Source organism: Limulus polyphemus, unplaced genomic scaffold, assembly GCF_000517525.1.
Source record: "Limulus polyphemus unplaced genomic scaffold, Limulus_polyphemus-2.1.2 Scaffold4475, whole genome shotgun sequence".
In the NCBI taxonomy this organism is placed as follows: Eukaryota; Metazoa; Arthropoda; class Merostomata; order Xiphosura; family Limulidae; genus Limulus; species Limulus polyphemus.
Window position 1 is genome coordinate 54239 of NW_013670085.1, and position 21225 is coordinate 75463.

Below are 21225 nucleotides of genomic sequence, written 5' to 3' on the forward strand. Positions count from 1 at the left end.
CACGAGAATTGTTCTTCTTACATATCTTTTATAATGTTGTGTCTTAGAATGAGGAAAGATAGCAAGGATATTCAATAAGCAGTGCGAACTGTGCTGAGATATTTTCAAAGAAAATTATAATAAGTATTGAGTTTTGATGTAAACATTATAGCTTTTTCATAAGTGTAACATTCTTCAAAAGATTAATTAGTATGCTTGAGATATTAGATACGCTACTAAACCAAAAGGTTTATTTAAAACTGTATGTAATAATTTACAAAAGGATGAGATGGGAGTGGCATATATTAGTATGCCCGAACTGTGGATCCGAGGATTCATGAATCACGTCCTATTGGCGCAAAACGCGCTCTTGCACCTTAAATTGATAGTTACAATATAAGAGGGAATCAACTACTATCATTCGGTTCACAAAAAGTAGTCTCTTTTTTTTGTTTGTTGTTCGTTTATTTGTTTAATTTTTCTCAAAGCTATTCGAGGGCTATCTGCGCTAGTCGTCCTTATATCAGAATTGATAGATTAGAGGGAAAGTAACAAGTCAGAACTACCCATCACCAACTCTTGAGCTACTTTTTTTTATCAACGATCGTCATATTGTAATGCCCCTACTGTTGGAAGGGCGAGCATGTTTGGTGATGTGATTCTCGCCCGCGGTCCACAGATTACGAATCAAGTGCCCTAACCACCAGGCCATGTCAGGTCCCACAATAATAATCTAATGGTTGGAGGTGGGTGCCGTTGATTACATTAATTCTTTGTAGTATATTAGTTCAAAATTAAGATCAGTTATACGCAAATAGCCTTTTTTATAGTTTTGCGCGAAAATTCTGAAACAAACAAATACGAAAATATGTGTTACACTCGGTATGAATATTTCATTTTCATGGTTGATGTGTTGCTTTTGGCACATCCCTTCAGTTATGTATTATGATTTCCATATTACTCTTGCTTTACGCTTGTTTTAAGCACAAAGTTACACAATGGGATATCTGTGCTATACCTTCTGCAGGTATCGAAATCCATTTTTCAGCGTTATAATTAAGACCTTAAATTTGCCGTTAAGCCACAGGGGCATTTCTCATAGTTTTAAGTTATAATTATAGTTGTTTCAGCTATTCACTAAACATTTTGTCATGAAGATGATTTTGAGATTGTAATTTATTACAATCATTATCGTTATTTTATTCGTGCATTCATTTTGTTAAAATAAAAAAAACGTAAATAAAATTAGTTTTAAAAAGTTATAAACATGAACACTTCTTGTGATCGGTAAAATAAGTGTTATGGAAATATGGTGGACTTGAATCAAGATTTGAAGAACTATCTAGCGCGTCCAGACACGAATCGCCAGAATTTCGTAGCCAGCATTAAATATGATACATTTAAGAGTTGGTTTTCGACAAAATTTAATCAGGAGACAGGTGTATTAATTCAGGAAACAAAAAATACAAATGGATGGACGTCGCAAGTTGAGAAAGATCCTGTGTTTCGAATTTTGGTGAGATAGAAATTTAGGCTCCGCGAGGGCCGTGAGCTTTATTTACTTAAATTTTAAAGTAATACAGTGAGATAGGTTTAATTTAAACTTAATTCACTTCTAATTCCGAGACTGTGCCACACCCACAGTATCGATTTAACCCCAAATTGTAAAGTTCGAGCCAATTTATACAAATTAGTGGAAAATGAAAAGAATTTGTTAATATTCAAATCATTATATAAACTTTACGAGAGATTTTTTTAGTTTTTAAAGTTTTTAGACTAACACTAACATTGTCTTTAGTTAAGTCAAAAAATATCGACCATGTAAGTTGTATAGTAATGATAATTAATACATTGCATTATTCTTATATCTAATAGTAATAATGTCTAATTTATGATTATTTATAATTCTTATACTAGAAAATTTGTAACACATGAAAAATCTTTTAAAATATACTTAAGTTGAAGATACTTTTCCATTCTTTCAGAGTCTAGGCCGGGGATGACCAGGAGGTTAGGGTGCTTGACTTGCAATCTGAGGGTTGCGGGTTCAAATCCTTGTCCCATCAAACATGTTTGCCTTTTCAGCCATGGGGGTGTTTTAATGTGATGGTCAGTCCCACTATTCGATGGTAGAAGAGTAGCCCAAGAGTTGGCGGTGGGTGGTGATAACTAGCTGCCTTCCGTCTAGTCTTTCACTGCTAAATTAGGAACGGCTAGTGCAGATAGCTCTTGTGTAACTTTATGCGAAATTCAAAACAAACAATTCATAGTCTAGAGTTCTTAAAATAGTAACTATTATTAGTAATTGATTTTTTTTTTGTTTTGTAATTAATGACTATTTGTTTTCATTCCCCAAAATAGCTAGTTGACTTGCTTGTCTCTTTCCTTGAATAATTCATTGAATTGTAACTTAGCATGCTATGTCTGTAAAGATTATGAAGTGTATTTATGTACTTTACTAATTAATTAAGCAACAAAAAGATTAAAATAAACATTTTACATACACGCATAATTTATAACCACCTTTACACTAGGAATTTACTATAGTACTAATATGGAAATTAGACCATGACGTACCTGATGATTTTTTGTGAGAGTATGTGTTTGGTCCTACACGTGTTTATTTTTAACCAAGAAATAATTTTGATAAAGAAATAGTTGCATTTAATATTCCAAAACTTTTGTTTTCTTTCATCCATTTCAATGCCTTATAATTTCCCGAGTTCTCCTTTGACATCTAAGCAGTGTACTGTTGCTAGTGGAAGGGAAGTAGGATTTTAGGTTGTATCTACAGAAATACTGAATACAAGTCTAAATAGGTTATATTTTCATTGTATAGGTCACTGGTTAGGCCACATTTGGAATATTGTGTTCAGTCTTGAATTCCTTACCTCAGAAAGGACAATGAATTGTTGGAAAGGGTTCAGGGAAGGGTTACTAGAATGGTGTCTGGGATAGAGTGGTTGTCACATGAGGAGCAATTAAGGTCTTTAAAAGTGTTTTTTCTTGAAAAATGAAGAGTTAGAGGGGATATGCTGGAGGTGTTTAAGATGATAAAGGGAATTGATAGTGTTGATGCATCCTCTTTACCCTTAACAGCGAGAATAGTAGGACTAGGGGACACGTATATTTTGTCAAGATAGGAGTCATCTTCAGCTAAGACAGTTTTATTTTTCAAACAGGGTGGTTGGCCTTTGGAATGGGTTGCCTTCAGATATTGTAGAGGCAGTAAATTTAAGTGAGTTTAAGAAAAAGCTTGATGACTATATGAATGATAAAGGCTGGCTTTAAGATATATTTTTTAATAGTTTTAGTTTAGCTTAGAGGATGGGACAGCCTAGATGGACCAATAGGTCCTGTGTTGTCCCTAAACATTATGTTATGTTCCTTGTTTAAACAAAGGATCATATTCGTGATCTCCCAATCTTTAGAAATTTATCTAACAATTTCAAGTACTTGAATAAAATCACCTTAAGTTCTGCTCCAGAAAAAAAAAGAAGTCAAAATCTTTAAGCTTCTCCATGTAACTCAAACCTTTCAAATCAAGCAGTTTACTATATGCAGTAATACATTTTACATGTATGTCAATCCATCCAATAGTTAGAAGACTAAAACTGAACATTATGAAGTACTCTTTGAAAAAAAAAGGTGTGGACATAAATAATTAACAGCAGGAAGCCCTAGATGAACATCTTAGCATTTCCTTTAGTGATATACTCCCAACTCGGAAAGGTATTTCAGTAGATGTTGCATTCAATTTGGCTTACTTAAAAAACACCAATAAAACGTATTGAAGTTTCTCTTTCCAGTATCACACATTTAGTTTGAATAATATTAAACATAATCCAAGTTTTTGTTTGAGCACTGTATTAAAAATTTTTGACCTTGACAAATTTGTTAACCAAAAGATTTAAATTGGGGAAATATGTACATACTTCCCCCCTTTCCCCAGTTCTTAACAATATATTTAGTAGGTCTTTTTTTTGTGAAAATGGTCTTACATAGATGTGTATCGAGCAATGTTGAACTGGACCTGTTCGGTTGTTAGCATGCTGGGCTGCAGATCTAAAGGTTTGTGGTTAGTATCCTGTTGTCACAAAATCTTGTTTCATGTGTTTGGGTTGCAGATGCACAATAAAAATTACTCGCATATGCAGGGGGAGGGGGGCTTGGCTAAACCCCGTATTTTTTGTGATGTAAAAAACTTGTGTTTATATAGTTAAAGCATAGCTGTGTATAGTATTTAATGTTTTCTACATAGTTTGCATGCTTCTGTTGCAGAATTAGCATTTTTTTGGCTTGAAATAGTTGCATGCCCCAGAACCCCGTAGCATTAGGATGCTGATTGTGCTTCACACAATGTGGGTTAACTTTTCATCTCACAAATTAGACCCCCCTTCAATCATTCTACGTATGGGCTTGCTAGTCCCATTTGTCGATTAGAGACCCCAAGAAGTGGTCGTTGGTGTTGTTCGTGGCTACCTTTCCTCTAGTTTATCAGCTCAAAATTAGGAATTGCTTGTGCAGAGATCTCGTAGGTAACGAGTAAGCATAAAATTCTCTTTCCTTTAAAGATGTCAAACTAATTTTTCATAGATTTTATGCATAATGCAGTTTACCATCTATCTCTGAATACCTGTGATATCTACAAATATGTTATGAAATACATTGTATCTAGATTTATTTTACAAAATATACAAAAACTTTTATATCATGATTGATCAAGGATAGTTTATTTTCAAGTATGTTTATTTATGACATTTTTCCTTAATTAATTTTAGTATTGAGATGTCTGTATATTCAACTCAACTCCAGAAGAATGTACTTGTAAATGTCAAATATTATAAGCCTTAACATTTCTTTTTCCTCATCTTTCAGACCAGAAGACAGAGAATTATAGGATTTGTAGGATGCATTCTAATGGGTTTTTTTTGCTTTACATTGGTAAGCATGCTCTATTCAGTTTTCTGTAATGTACGTTTAAAAGAGAAATACAATTCGCAGACAGGATATTTTTTATAAGGCCCAGACATCTACACCATAGAAGATTGAATAGCCTACAGTAAAATATACAGTTACACGTTATTGTTATAAGAGAAGACTTTATATTTAACCAGTATCTTTGAGTTCGTTATCAGGTGCTAGACTAAGCATAACTCTGATAAGCCTTTGAAAAGGCTAGAAGGTTTGTAGTTAAGTAAAAACCTTATTATAAAGTGCAAAGCCAATTATTTTTGTGTAATTTATCGAAAACTTTCAACACGAAACGATGAACTTGAAGAAAACAGTCATGTTCTTGTTTTTCATCTGTTTAATTATAGTAAGTTTGTCGTCGATGCTTTACAGAAAGCTGATTTCTTAAGCATAAATTAAATTGTTCTTGACCATGCTGTTGGTTTGATTTATCAAAGCCTGATTAGGCTTAGTGAAAATTGTGAAGTCATGCACACAAGACTGAGAAATGTGGAAAGGACTTGTACGACAACTATATTGGTGTCATGGAAAAGAAGGAAGAAAAAACTTGTGTCTTGGTACAAGATTCCTGTTAGACATTATTTATGGTCTTGTTTGGAAGAATGTCAGTATTTAAGAGAAAGCTCAAGCCAGGTGACCAAAATAATTTTAACTAGAGAGAGAAGGTTCACTTCTTAAAGCATACAAGTAGATGTAGGTTCGACTAATGTAATGGTCACTGATTTAATGGTCACTAATGTAATGGTCACTGATTTAAGGAATCATTTCACTGATGTTTTAGTTGTAATTTTACTTTTATTGACTAGTTAATTATAAACATGTTTAAATGTTTTCGTATCGTGTCAGTGTTTGAAACAAATACTACAGTCTATTTAATTGCTAATATTTGTATAGTTATGAATGGCTGTAACAAGATTTAGTTTATAGATAAAATAAATGGTGAAATAGAATATTTTTGTGTAATTGTGTTGTAAGAAAGGTATTTAAGCCATTAATGTTCTGCTATTAAGATTTGGCTTAAAAATGATACAAACATTTTATAGCTTGTAATGTATCAAATAATGATGTTAGCACCAGGACTTTATAAATATATACTTCAATCTTCAAATCAAGCTCAAAATAATACTAACGGTAATAATAATGATGATGATGAATCAGGAAGAATTAACTAGAAAATGTAAAACCTAATTCATAAGATTATTCAGACTAACAATATTAGATACTTTTCAAAGAATGTCATTAAATTACATTTAAGATTTAAGTGAATATTTGCAGTAATTTCTTTTAACAAATCAAATTTCTTACATATCACAGTTTCCCAGCCTCGCTCTCATCTGTCTCTTTTGTCAATTTAACTTCAAGTTTTAAGACTTTTTATTGCCTTACCAGACCATGAGATTACATGTTGCATGACTAACTACTTAATATTTGTTTTATTTAATCAAACATGAATGTAGTATTCATACATCACCACTAGGAGGACGGTGAGCTAGAATTTACTTCAAATAAAACCAAACATTTGAAAGAAACATATGTGAATGATAAACAAAATTGATATCTTGCAAATTACCATGCCACTACAGTAACAGTAGGCTTAACAGCTCTCACCTTTACATTACACAGAGTAGACAGATTTAATAATTTAGTCTATTTGTAGTTACTTTAAAATTATGTACAGCTTAGGGTGGTGCGAATAAATTAATCTAAGACTGCCATCTTCACAACTGCTGCTAAAACAATTTTGACATATGAGGATCTGCCAGCCAAACAACAGCATGAAGAGAAAACACTTGTATTAGGCTTAGAAATCATGAGTTGTGGACTTTTAAAATCACTACCAATATTGAAAAGAAGTATAAAATGGCTTAATTTTTTTATTGTGAATTTATAAAAATATTGAATAGTAAAAATCACTACTCTGTTTGATATTTAAAAGTTCTAATGTATTTTTTTCAGGCTGGGTTTTATGCTCCATTTCTGCTGTTAAAAGCTCGAAAGTTTGCTCTCTTGTACAGTCTTGGCAGCTTATTCATCATTTGTAGGTATGCAACGTTTTTTTTTTACTACCTAAAACTTTGGCTTTCACATGTAAACTTTTTTCTGTAATGCTTTTTACATGTATTGAAAAAATCTTAAATATGGTAATTGAACAACATACAGTGTTAGTTCATTAAAGATATAATTACAATGACCTTAGATATATTTATTAATGAGTTTAATTAATTGGTTTTGTCAAAGCTTCTTCTTAATATGATTCAAGCATTTTATGAATGCTAAGTAATCAGTAACATTTGTTTTCACAAACATTATTTTCTGGTTTGAAATTAAGTTATCCTTTTCTCAGCTTATGTAAAGTTCTTTTAGATAAGCCCCTTTTATTTGTTTATCTCATTGAATGTATAGATTTACTTGAAAAGCCATTCACTGTAGAAAAGTGTTTGAGCCAAGATGTTGTATGTTACAAACACGCGTAAAATTAGGTCATCATGAAATTGGACAGAATTAGTGTTAAACCAAGTAATTAAGAAAAGTTTTGGTTGTGCTGGGTGCCATAAATGTATGAAGAATATGGTAGGCTTTAGTTTTGAAAGTAGTATCAGTATTTAATGAAATTAATCCCACATTTTATTGTAAAAAATAAATTCTGAATATACATAACTGTGAAAGACATACTTCGGCTGACATAGACTTTTATCATAATTTACAGGTTAACAAACTGATGTTTGAATAAGAAATGACAGAAAAACTAAGTGGGAAGAACATAGTACATTTCTGTAATAATATTCCATAAAAGCAGATTACAGTGTTATAATACTTTGTATTACTATAACTTAAAAACATTTCTGACATGTGTCTGCCATTTTTTACAGTTATCAGATGGAGCTTGCTGTTCATATTGAGGGGGTTTTAAACTATGGTATACAAAGATCTTTGATCCAACGTAAGATGTTTCTAAGATGGCTAACATTGTAAATAAATGGTAAAAAGCAGATTTCAATGTTTTAACAAGTTAACTTGTCACTATTAGAGGCTACAAATTTTCTATAAGCTTAATATCTACACTTTCAATTCAACCAGTAACCTTTTTATAAATATATAGAGAGAGGATTTGTTATATATATACATTTTTTTTTCAGCTTTTCTCTGCTATGGGGTCCAGTAAGCCATGCAAAGCACCTGTGTTCAAAAGAAATGCTTCCTTTCACAATTATTTATTTTAGCAGTATGTTTGCAACTCTGTATTTTGCTATGTGGGTAAGTCGTATTTATTATCATTATTACGCATGTTGTATATTTATTTTAAGATAAAGTAAAGTTTAAACATTTGTTGTAGACTTATTTGCCAAGAATTTCCTAACTGACATAGATTTCCTGTTAGTTTAATTGTACAAATATATAGATAACTGTAGACACAGCATATTCAGTTCTCTGTTAATGTTTACAAAATTGGTAATTGTATTGTAATGGTTAGGAAAAGATTGAAATACTAATACAAAGGAAACCATGCACAAGTATTAGGAAGTTACACTATGCAAGTTTGACTGTGCATGAGAGAAAAGTAGCCATTGGTCATGCAAGTTTGACTGTGCATGAGAGAAAAGTAGCCATTGGTCATGCAAGTTTGACTGTGCGTGAGAGAAAAGTAGCCATTGGTCACCTTATACTATACATGAACAGAATGTAGTTTTATGTATATATATATATATATATATATGTGTGTGTGTACTTAAATATGTTACACACACAAATATCAGTCAATCTGCCAAAAACATCCACATGTAATTGATGTTTGTAATAGTATGGCCCTGTTCTTAGTTTGCTGCTCTTGTGTGAAGTAACTAACGTTTAGTGTAGTTGTCTTCATTGTGTTTTCAAGGCCAGTTGATGATGGCTGGAAGAATGTGACTTAACCTTTTTAAACAACTCCTCGAGATGGTATCAAAGATATTTTATGAAGTTCTAGACTCTTTCAGAGGTATATCAAAATTTTGCTAATGGTACTTTGAAACTCGATGTGAGTACAAAAAACCTTTGTCTAGAACACTGTCTTTCAATCTGTAGTCCTTGGGTACCTTTCAGGTGATCCTTGGAAAGGAAGTGGCAGGAGATTATATATATATCCAGTTTTGGTCTGTCGCGATAAATTACATAATGATAAAGAAATTCAGATGGTTTGCAAACAAACAAGTTTGAATACAACTGTTCTAAAAAATACACCATGCTTCAGGGCATGCACATAGTTAAGGATTTCCATATTTATTTAGATATACAGCTAGGTTCCACATCTAGTGTCCAGACCAACATCTAGGTATGCACATAGTTAAGGATTTCCATATGTATTTAGATATACAGCTAGGTTCCACATCTAGTGTCCATACCAACATCAGTACCACAATCCTTTACTGCTAGCACATCAAAATCATAGCAGGTTGTCCATCTGTAATTCCGTCCCACCAAACATGTTTGCCCTTTCAGCCGTGGGGGCGTTATAATGTGACGATCAATCCCGCTATTTGTTGGTAGAAGAGTAGCCCAAGAGCTGGTGGTGGGTGGTAATGATTAGCCACCTTTCTCTAGTCTTACACTGCTAAATTAGGGACGGCTAGCACAGATAGCTCTCGTGTAGCTTTGCATGAAATCCATAACAAATAAACAAACCATCTGTAATTTATAATTAGTCCCCAAGATTCTTATCCTAGCAAGTTGTACGCTAAACAGAACACAGCAGTTCTTCCTCGGACTTGATTTACAGAATATCCATGTTCTTAAAAAAACTCCACAAAACTTTTACAGATGGTATCCTTTGAACTGAAGACACGTGACCACATTCAGTACAGTTAAGTTGGTGTTAACATGTTGATAACTTCTGGTACTTAGTTACTATGTTACTTGATTCAGTGAGTTATGTAGATCATATTAAATAATATCGTAATCTTTTGAAGAAGAGAAAAGTGACAATTTTGTTAGGTGAGGTTACATCGATAAAATTACTGTTGTTATACCATTTATTATTGGTGATGGCTATCTTTTACATCATATGTTTGGAAATTTATTTAATATTGTTAATTTAAGTGTTAATGATTAATGCTTTTTAAAATGTTTATGAAAAGAAACTGAATAGATTGTTTTTTATTATAGGTGAAAAGCACCATTCCAACTGCAGTTTGTGCAATATGTCAAGTTTTAACATTGATCTGGTATGTTAGTTTACTCGTTGTTCTTGTTCTACATGTATGACCCAAGTAAAAATTCAGCTCTTATTTTAAATATGTATGTGTACCTCTTCAATAGAATTTTATTTTAGTTGCAGTTAACAGGTTATATTTGTTTATGTTAAGAACTAAGTCATAACGTCACAAGTCTACATATCCAAAACTGACATAAGTTTCACCTGTGGATACAAATAACGAAACAGTCGAGTGTTTTGTTTGGTGTATCTACACTGTAAAACTATTCATGTTTTTAAGGCTTAACTCTCTTAACACAGGCTCGGTCAATATGACTGACCACATGACCTCTTTGTACTTGTTTAAAGTCTTTATAGATTTAATACTTCTAACTTTTAATATAGTGTGTGTATATCTTCACAAAATTTGGCAGTCTTTCAGTTAATTTGATTGCTCTTTGAACTATGTTTAACTACTATCCGTGCCATGATAAGTTTGTAAATCACTCGGGGAACATGTACCTCACGTTATGCTGTCGAATTACATTATATACGTGCTGCTTACGTGTGTGCCTTGTGAAGCATTTTTATTATATTATTATTATTATTTATTTTACCTAATCTAACCTTAACTAACCTAAAAAGATCCCTATTTTGACATTCTAGTTACTTTTATAATAATAAATAAAGAATAAACAAGAAATATTTTACTTACCCAATCTTCTTTTTTTCTTTCTGTTGATTATACTTAAGCCCACATATTATATATTAATAGTAGTGTTGTATTAAATAATGTGCCATTGTGCCATTTCAGTATTTAGCTTCCATAGTCTCAAAAGTTTTTCACTTTTGTATAATTTTTCATTAACTTGTTTCCTAAAATTGATACATATTGTTGGTTTATTATTTCTGTTATTATGTTAGTATTATTAGTATTATGTTAACAGTAAACGTGTGAATCTGAATCCAGATAGTGTATTGTGATCCAGTAAAAGTGGATTTTTATTAATCATTTTAATGGTAAGAGATTAGAAGGTGACATGTTTGAATGGTGTACATTTATTTTTGTTAGTTATACAAGGTATTTCTCTTGTTTCAGGTATGTAATTAGATACATTCCTGGAGGCCAAACGGGACTCCGATTCTTTTCAAAACTTTTTACAACTGCAGTCACAAGAACGGTCAACAAAACCTTGCCAGTATAATTTTTTTTAATAATAAAGTACTAGAATGCCATCAGCCACGTGTATTGCATGTTTTTTTTAAACCTTTCACTGTTTTTTTCTATTTTGAATTTCAAGTCACCTCCAAAAATGTACAACAGAATTTGAATTTTTTATAAAAATTAGACTTTTTTCTTAAGTCAGAGTCATTAGTTACATGATGAATAGATTTAAAGAAATTTGTTTTCTCACACTTTTTATAAAGAAACAGTACAGGATTAATCGTAAAACAGGTATTTTTCACTTGGTGTATACAATTGCGTATCATTTTTTAGCAGCCCTTATTCGTACAAGTGAACGTAATGCGAAACAGTGTGTTTGTTGAAGTTCAGGACTTTTGTTTATTTGGTGTTTAGTTTACACAGCTGTTCTTATCTAATCATAACCATATGACTGCATTCCATAATCTTTGCTACCAACTCCTATAGGAAATTCTTTCGAGTTGATTGGCTAAAAGGAATTTAGTCCTAAGTTGATTTGTTGCATTATCTCTGTTTAATATCTTGGAAAATACTGCTTATAGTTTGATGTTAATAATTTAAAATTTTGAGGCCAATGTAATTGGGACAAATTCTCCCCACTTTTCTTATTAAAATGCCTGTGATTATTAGGAACTGGATAGTTAAGAGTTTTAAAAGCTTTACATACCTGATACCTCCTACAAGCTTGTGTTTTCATGTTTTTGAATAGTTTTTCTTGAGTTTGTTAAAGATTTTGACAGCTATTCACAAAAAAACCAATTTAAATGAAGGCTGTAGTGAATGTTAGTCACTCTGATGTTAGTACAAGTTATATCCTTTTCTTAGCTGATTTGACACGGATTATACATACATCACACTTGACTCTAGTTTATTAGTTTTCCAGCCAACTTATCCAATATTTTAACAAAGTCATTTGCCAGATTAATATTTATTTGCTATTTCGTGTAGTTGTTCAGGTATTAAATATCTATAGTCAAAACATTGTGTTGATTTTTACGGTGAGGTGCTTGCTTATGAAAGGAAAAAAAAAATGTTTGTGTAAGATCTGAGCCTTCGTGCAGTTTATTATTCTGTTTTTAGAAAATGTGTTTATGTGCTATCATTTCATCAAACACATCAATAATGTTTTGTTTTCTTTAACTTTATGGTTGGTTCAGATACAGGCTTATTCTAATCAACAATAGTCGCATCTCACTTCTTTGATTTAGTAAGTATCCTAAAGTATGATCAATTTATCATATATTTTAAATATTATATTTGAAAAAAAAACGTTTTCTTGATTCTGGAAACGTTAAATCAATCTGCATGTGGTGTATCGCTTTATAAGAAAGTTTTTTTGGGCTTGAGAAACGTTTTCTTGGTTCTGGAAACATTAAATCAATCTGCATGTTGGATATCACTTTATAAAAAAGTTATTTTGGAGTTGACGTATCTCATTATTATATATCACTCAAAAAATTTTATTTATTGCATTTCTTTTCAATATACCTTTAAATAAGTACTGTATGTATGATATGTAAATATATAATGTTGTTTTACTTGTGGATTAAAACCTTGTATGATTAATTAAATAACTGATTTTCCTTATAGCGTAAAATCTACATAATCATGAATATTTAGGAAATGTTAATATGTAAGAATCTCAACCTAAGAAATGAGTAATATTTGGTTGAAGGAGTGTATCACAAAGTATATGAACGTACTTTATTGTTCTTTACATGAGAAGTTTGAGAATTTATAAACATTAGTGCTTCTAGAAAGTAAAACTTTGTGACAAATTCCTGAATTAAAATGTGTCTTGATGATCTTGGGTTTGAGGCATGCAAGATTTCTTGTTTTCCTCATAAATAGGAATCTTAGAATTTTTAGTTTTTTTTGCTCATACATTTTATGGTTGCCCTAAAATCAAAAAAGTGTATTTTATAGCATTAAAATTATTAAGATTTTTTTTTAACAGAGATCGAGAATTCCTTTATTATCACCCATTTTTGGCACTTCAGAGCTATAGCTCATTTTGGGGCTCTCAGTTATTCTTTTTTCTCATCATATCTTCCATCTATGAAGTACTTCTGGTATATTGTTGGTAACTGAAACCTTGATTTAATACTTTTTCTATAATAAAAATATCAGTTGAGTTGAATTTTTCACAACAAATGGAATTTCATTTCTCGTGTTGAGCCCCCCAGTGGCACAGCGGTATGTCTGCAGACTTACAATGCTAGAAACCGGGTTTCGATACCCGTGGTGGGCAGAGCAATAATAGCCCTTGTGTAGCTTTGTGCATAATTAGAAACAAACAAATTCTCGTGTTGCACTCAAAACTATAAGTCTGATTTTGAATAAAAGATATAGCTGTAAGATTATTCTTTCATTGGCAGGTTTTTAAAATAATCTGGTGAAAATAATTTGATGTCTAATCTACGTAACGATAACAAGTTAGTTTATTTCCTTCTGTACAAACTTAATCACTTTGATAACTTGTAGGCCAAGTTTTCAGCCATGCTAAATGTACAAAACTAACGTAAAAATAAACTTATTTGTAAAACTTCAAGGCTGATCAATCCCAGTAAATGAAAACAAAATATTGACAGATTCGTCACTAGTTGAAACAAAAACACACACTGATTCATTGTACTGACTAGAAACGCTATCTCCATTACACATTTCACTGAACATAGTATTTATAATCTTGAATTTACAAGAAAACCTGACGTCAAATTTTAGAACTTTGTAGGCCTACTGCAACAGACTTACTTGACTCTAATATAAACACTCTACATTCACCAAGTCTCTTATTTTTCAGAGGTTTTCGCTTTCAAGGCCCTTATCTTATCACCGACTATCCTGTCACTGGGGGGGCTAAGTAGTTGAATCCATTGGCAGCTCCATTCTTGACGATCCTCTGGTAGTAGCAGGTGGCACAGCAGTAGTGGTAACGTGTGGACCACATAATTTATCCTGTTCCATATTTTGTAGTAGCTTGGGTTTTAGGTAGAAACTCTTGAGCTGATGTAGAAAGAAATACAGCTAGTTTATTCGTTTTCCAAGTGGTTTAGTCCATCACAGATGTTGTGTTCCTTTACTTGTAACTTCATCCTTGCCCTTTTGGGATCTTTCTGTGTATCTCCAGTAACTTTCTCGATCTTGTTTTCACTCAGATTTAGTTTTATTTTTTAATTCTTCTGTAAATAGTATTTCTCTTTTAACTATTCTTTTAAATTCCTGAGACGTTCTTCTAATTTGCTGTCTCTTCTTCACCTGATTTTTTCTGTTTGTTCTTCCTTCCATTGTTTTATCATATCTAGCAGGTTGCCTGTCTTTTTTTTTTCTTTGCCTTTGTGGTAATCATCAATGAAAGTTGGTTTGTTATTCATGTTACAAAGTAAAATGTAAGGGACCTAAGCATAATTCAATGATTCATTTTAGTCCAATGTTCTATCGAAACTTGTAGTATGTTCCTCCCAAAATCAAAGCGCCATCTTACAATGATTTAATAAATTTAACAATTTCGAGTGTTATTGGATTTCCAGAAAATGCATTTTAATCACTAAAAATTTAGATTTTGAAATTTTAAATAACTATGATTTTTAGAAATCAATCTTACAAAAAAAAATAGGCTTTCCAATGGGTGCATCTTTCGGGGCAAATTTCTGTCTACATTTTTATGGATCAAATAGTTTGAACAATAAAAACATTTGGATATTTAAATGATCACTTTAAACCAACCTACCATTCTTGGGGATGTTTAAACTATTTTCTGTGAATAACCTTGTATATATTATGTTTGAAGAACAGTTTTAACCCTAAAGTTTCTGACAAACACGAAACCTATATTTGACAGATATTGAACTATCCTCTTCAGAGTGAAACATGGTCAAATGAAAGACATTCATTATATTCCCAACTTCTTAGGTTTGCCAGATTATTCTCAGAACCTACATAGCTTTAATTAATTACAAACTCCTGTATTGTAAAATGTCCACAAACAATTTTATAAAATTAAGTAATGTGCAATTTGACTAATTTTTTGAGAGACAATTTACATATCCATCTCTGTCTTTGGTGAAAGCCCAACAGATCCCGTAAAAGTTTACAAGTAAAAGTGAATAATGGATTATTTTAACCTCTTGTAATGTACTTTAAATGTCGTACCTAAAAATTTTGCAGGTTATCTGCACTAATCCGTCTTTTTTTCTTTTGAAAATGCAGAAAATACCCACAAATTTACTAATTATGATTATAGTATCTGCGAGGATTTTCAGTAGCATTCATTCTTCAATAAAATCGTTGTAAAACAGTGAGAGGGGATCGGAAGTGAGGAGGTGTAGAAGTCGATTCAAGAAACATGGCTGAAATGACAAAGCAGTTACGTCACTTCTTGTTCAAAGGAACCCATTTCACAGTAGAGATGTGTTCAGGATTTATACTGTCTGAATTTGTTACACATAGTGTAAATTTAATAATAATTTAAATTTTGCTTCTGTGGAAAACTATATTCTGCATCAAGAAGTAAGAAATATTCTAACAAATATTCTAATTATGAAATACTTCTTTAATTCAGGCTTAAGCACTTATTTTAACCCTAGTATAAATCAGAAGTCAAATGGCATGAATCAAAAGAGAGCGGGAAACATAAACAGTGGCAATATCTTTATTATCTGCTTTGTATTATTGCTACACGCGTGCAGCGACTGCGTGATGTAAGAATGGGTTTTCCTAACTACAGGATCGTAATCTACTGAAGAATTAGTCTGGGCTTCATCCAACACCCAAGAACCAAATCAGTAGTCGAGAAGGGAGTTAGAGGTCCAGCTGTACCTGATCCTCCCAGGTCACATGACCAAATGAAACAATCTGCTTTCTAGCTGGATATTTTATTATGGTATATTTTGGTTACTATGGGATACAAGCCAAAATATTGAGAATTTTGTATATTATTTTTAACTTGTAGAATTTTCTTGTGACGTGAGTTTTGTTCAGACTCATCTAATTCTGTTGTAGTGTGAGTTTTGTTAAAACTCAACTAATTCTGTTGTGGTGTGAGTTTTGTTCAGACTCAACTAATTCTGTTGTGGTGTGAGTTTTGTTCAGACTCAACTAATTCTGTTGTGATATGAGTTTTGTTCAGACTCAACTAATTCTGTTGTGGTGTGAGTTTTGTTCAGACTCAACTAATTCTGTTGTGGTGTGAGTTTTGTTCAGACTCAACTAATTCTGTTGTGGTGTGAGTTTTGTTCAAACTCAACTAATTCTGTTGTGGTGTGAGTTTTGTTCAGACTCAACTGATTCTGTTGTGGTTTGAGTTTTGTTCAAACTCAACTAATTATGTTGTGGTGTGAGTTTTGTTCAAACTCAACTAATTATGTTGTGGTGTGAGTTTTGTTCAAACTCAACTAATTATGTTGTGGTGTGAGTTTTGTTCAGACTCAACTAATTCTGTTGTAGTGTGAGTTTTCAAACTCAACTAATTCTGTTGTGGTGTGAGTTTTGTTCAAACTCAACTAAATCTGTTGTAGTGTGAGTTTTGTTCAAACTCAACTAATTCTGTTGTGGTGTGAGTTTTGTTCAGACTCAACTAGACCCTGCAGTGGCACAGCAGTATGTCTGCAGACTTACAGTGTTAGAATTTTGATACCCGTGGTGGGCAGAGTACAGATAGCCCATTGTGTAGCTTTGTGCTTCATTACAAACAAACTCAACTAATTCTGTTGTGGTGCTAGTTTTGTTCAGACTCAATTATTTACAATAACTACTGCACTAATGATATACTGATTGTTCTATAAAATATTTATATTTTTCAATATATGCGAAGGTTTGATATTAATTTGGTTTGTTTTTGGGCTACTAATATTAAGTTACATGCCAAATTTGGTCTGGATCTGTTAACTCGTTTAGGAGAATGTGTATCTACGGACAAACAGAAAATTTTAATTGGTGTTGGATAGTTACTGCACAGGTACGGCTGTACAGAACGACTGTACCCGAATTTTTATACTCTGGTCTGCCACTCTCCGCTCGCCAGAGCTGGAAAAATATTGATTTATTTTGGTACCAGAAATTTTATATTTCTTTTCAAATATTACAAAAAAAAAGGTACATGAAACTCGAGTTCTCTGATATATCATGTTTATTCGTCTTACAAAAATGGTTGGTATTTCCTCGTGGTTATAGACGTATCATCTATACATGTACATCTAGATGGAATATAATAAATGGGTAAATTTGTGTTCTCATTTTTAAATGTAGCACTTATTCCTCTTTAATTCTTTTATTTCACTTCATTTTGTGATTTCGTATACGTTATTAACATACTTGGACTGGCCTTGGATGGGGTCAGAGTGTGTACTCATTATGTTTTTTGGATACAAACCCTGATCCTTGTGTTGTAATAATACAAGTATTTTCACGATTTAAATAAAATAATAATAATACACAGAATTGAACCAACTATCAAGGAGCGAGAAAGAGGTCATCATTGCACCTAATCCTCACACAAGATGACCTAAAAACCAATCAGGAAGTATTAGGCATTCTTTTAAGATCACCATTTACTGTAACTACAGTATACAGTTTTGTAAATGTGACATTGGCAAGTGTCGAATGGTGGAGAGCATTGCAAAAATTATTTTTCAGCTTGCACCTGTGGACACCATATACAGTAAACGTATAATCATTTATACATTGGTTGGATATTCATAATGCACGTGGACTTTCCAAACCTCATCTATGATGATTGACGCATAGCATTTCATTTCTCGTCTGTTCTAAATAGCGAGGTTTAAATGATTTTTATATTTTGAAAAATGAGTGCTTGGTAGAAAATAATTATAAACTTATTTCATAACAGGATATAAATCATCGTTTTCCAAGATTTGTTTCTTTTCTGGTATTTTAGTTTGTTATTTTTGACTATTATGTCTCGTAGGTTTTTTTTCACTCTTTTTTTTTTGATATGCATGTTTATGTTATGTTGGATTTGAGCCAAAGTTTTATTTCACTTTTCATTTTCACAGAAAGCATCCCACTTCTTACACTAGTTGTTGTAACATATTCCATCGTTGGGTGAGTTTTTTTAATATTTAGTTAACATATGTTGTCCAGTTCACCGTCCACGTAACGATAAAAAATTAGTTTATTCCTTCCTTAACCTTTGGTACAGACTTTTAAGCCTAAATTCACAATAACATTTTCATTTTCAACAAAAATGTATTCGCTAATGCTACTAAGACAAACATACAAATAAACTTACTTCAATAATTATACATTTTAACGACTAATTGATCGAGTAACTGAATATACGCGATAACTAGCACTGATCTAAATACTTCACTTTTACTAGCACTTTACTAAATGAAAAACTAACTTAATGATTCACTGATTATTGTATTTATAATGTATCCTTTTCTCTAGACATATTGCAAAGTCTCTTGATCATTAACATCCACAAACATTCAAGGTATCCTAGAACTACTTTTATAGACTTACTCGATCTCAGTATCAAGTGCCCTCTAGCAAACATCTAAATTTAAACAATGAAAATATAGCTTAGAACTCCATTTAACTGAGGAAAAATAATTTATAAACTTTCTACAATATCTCTACTTTACTTTAATCTGTACTTAATATGCCTTTTTAACAAGAAAATAAACTGAGATGTTACTTGAATTTTTAAAAGTTCTATAAAATGATCGAAGAGTAGTGACTCTTCAGTACACACATCCAATCTATTATGTGTTTCAGAACAAATGTATTAGAGAAACAGTTTGTGTATATAAAGTGTATAAGATTTCAGGACGTTTCATAGATTTAGTTGCGAGGGAGATAAGAGAGAGAGAGAAAATGACATACTTTTGGGAACACACCAAAGAGAGCAAGGATATAAGGAGGAATCGATAATTATAATTAATAAATAAAGAATTAATAATTATGAGTCACGTTATTTTTATATTTGCTTTGAAAACGAATTGTCCAGTAGGTTATGTGAGTTTGTAGAAAATAAGACAAATTTCGTATATGTTACTACAAATCTGTATAATTATTTGGTATCTAAATGCCTTGTTATGATTTTTTTATAATATCGATTAGCAATATATTTATTGTTAATTGTGAAAATATTTGAAACGTGCTTGATTTGGGAGTAAAATGGTTCTTTTTTTAACTACTAATTTTATTGATTTTGTCAGATTTTTATTAATATTTACACTCCTTTCTTTAGTAGAATCACACAATATTTAATTAATTAGTCTACTCTTTTTCCAGTTCTCGTGATTCAATCTCTTACAACTTGGCCTGAAAAACAAAGTAAAACATTAACCTCTGAATTAAACAATATATATAAATCAATCATTAATTATTGATATTAAAAATTTAAGTGAAGTTTGTGCACTCACTCAGTGTTTTTGCTAATGAACCAAATAAAAACGTAAAATATACTATTTTATATATTTTTTATTATTAATTATGTAATTAGTTTAATAGTAGTGATATATCTGGGACGTACACAGAGTGGGTGGGTTTTCTTCCAAAGGAAAAAAATAGACCTTTTCTTGTGTACAAATAATTGAAATGATTTAAATGAAAGTCAATTGTTTATTAAAAAAAGAAATCAGAAGATAGTGAACCTTGGAAACGTTTTAGAATAATGAAGTGGTGCTTCAACTCCCTCCTCAATGATGTTTCGGTATATTTACATTGTTGAAACACAATTCTTGATATACGAGTCTGTGTTCGAAAATGATATTAGTTTTCTAATTCTTACATTTGTTTTTTAGTTAGTAATTAAATCCTTATTTAATATTTTTAAATATATAAATTCAATTGTTTTTCCTTCTTAAAACACGTAACATATAAAGTTTAAAAAGTTGTTTCTACGTGAATACTGTTACGACAGCGGAAGTCACGTGACGCTAGTAACACGTCATGAGCTTCTAGAAAATTCATGTCCCTTCGTGAAGCCTCGAGTGTTTACTAGATATGCGGTATTCTTGTATATAAGACCGCCAAGAAGTGACGGCAACAATGTAATTGAATTGCAGACAGAGATAGAGACGACAATTGAGTCAAGCGCGTGAATTATAGCGTTTGTTTAAGTTATAGCGTGACTGTGGAAATCAAGTGTATTGCAAAGTTGTATTGAGAAAGAATAAACTAGTTTTATTTAAGAAAGGACTTGTATCGCTAAAGTTTCTTAGGAAAGAATTTTTACGGAAAATTAACTAACGACCAGAGACTAACAATACTTTGTAAATATTGACTTATTTAAAAAAAAAAACATGTACAACCTTTTCATTACTCCTGATTTTTTTGTTTTATTTATCTGAGTTTCGGTTTTATATACCTTTATCGACATTCAGACGTAGAATAGATCATAACAATTTAGTTGAATAACCCAAACATCTACAGTCAACACTACATTGTTTGTTTTTTAAAACTTACAAAACTATTTCATTTTTATTATCAGTTTAGTTCTTAGTAATTATAACGTTTAATTTTCTTTCAACTTTTGACGCATAATTACACTTACAAAGATTATTTAGTATTGCTAATTTAATAAATGGATTGAGAATTAACCCAAATTTAAGCTGGTTAAATCTTGCCATTTGTTATTAGGATTACGGATTAAAATAGTGAGTGTATCCAACTAATAATTCAGGTGTAATCTAGTCATTAAGTATTTTGTTATCTGTTGTATTCATTCATATTGTTAATTATTTATAAACAGTTTATATGGAGCTATCTTCTTGAAATTCAGTTTTATTCTCTATTATTCTACTTTTTTCTCTTTATATAACTGGCTTATTTTAATCAGAAGTTCCTGATAATAGCTTTTCGTGCTTTAGCTTAATTCCTACAGAACAAAATAAAATAGACTATATATATATATATATATATATATATATAT

General features: G+C 31.5%; 2 protein-coding genes across 4 annotated transcripts in view; one reads left to right on the top strand and one right to left on the bottom strand.

Annotated features, from left to right (window-relative positions):
• Window positions 1-1128: 1128 nt before the first annotated feature.
• On the top strand, window positions 1129-16871 carry LOC106471213 (protein transport protein SFT2-like). 3 transcript variants are annotated; one of them, XM_013931802.2, is made up of 6 exons: window positions 1136-1495; window positions 4858-4923; window positions 6910-6995; window positions 8091-8208; window positions 10093-10151; window positions 11220-13276. In XM_013931802.2, the coding sequence occupies exons 1-6, from the start codon at window positions 1289-1291 to the stop codon at window positions 11323-11325; spliced, it is 642 nt and encodes a 213-aa protein (XP_013787256.1). In that variant the 5' UTR covers window positions 1136-1288; the 3' UTR covers window positions 11326-13276. The 3 variants fall into 3 exon arrangements, with proteins under 3 accessions (XP_022255544.1, XP_013787256.1, XP_022255545.1); XM_022399837.1 differs by lacking the exon at window positions 1136-1495 and adding an exon at window positions 3308-3711; XM_022399836.1 differs by lacking the exons at window positions 10093-10151; window positions 11220-13276 and adding an exon at window positions 13282-16871 and having other exon boundaries at window positions 1129-1495.
• A 2718-nt stretch (window positions 16872-19589) lies between these two features.
• LOC106471211 (alpha-amylase 1-like) overlaps window positions 19590-21225 on the bottom strand; it is a 16178-nt gene continuing 14542 nt past the window's right edge. Inside the window, exon 6 of the mRNA XM_013931801.2 lies at window positions 19590-19613. Within this exon, the coding sequence (XP_013787255.2) occupies window positions 19602-19613 (12 nt within the window). The 3' untranslated portion in view covers window positions 19590-19601. The remainder of the gene's footprint in view (window positions 19614-21225) is intronic.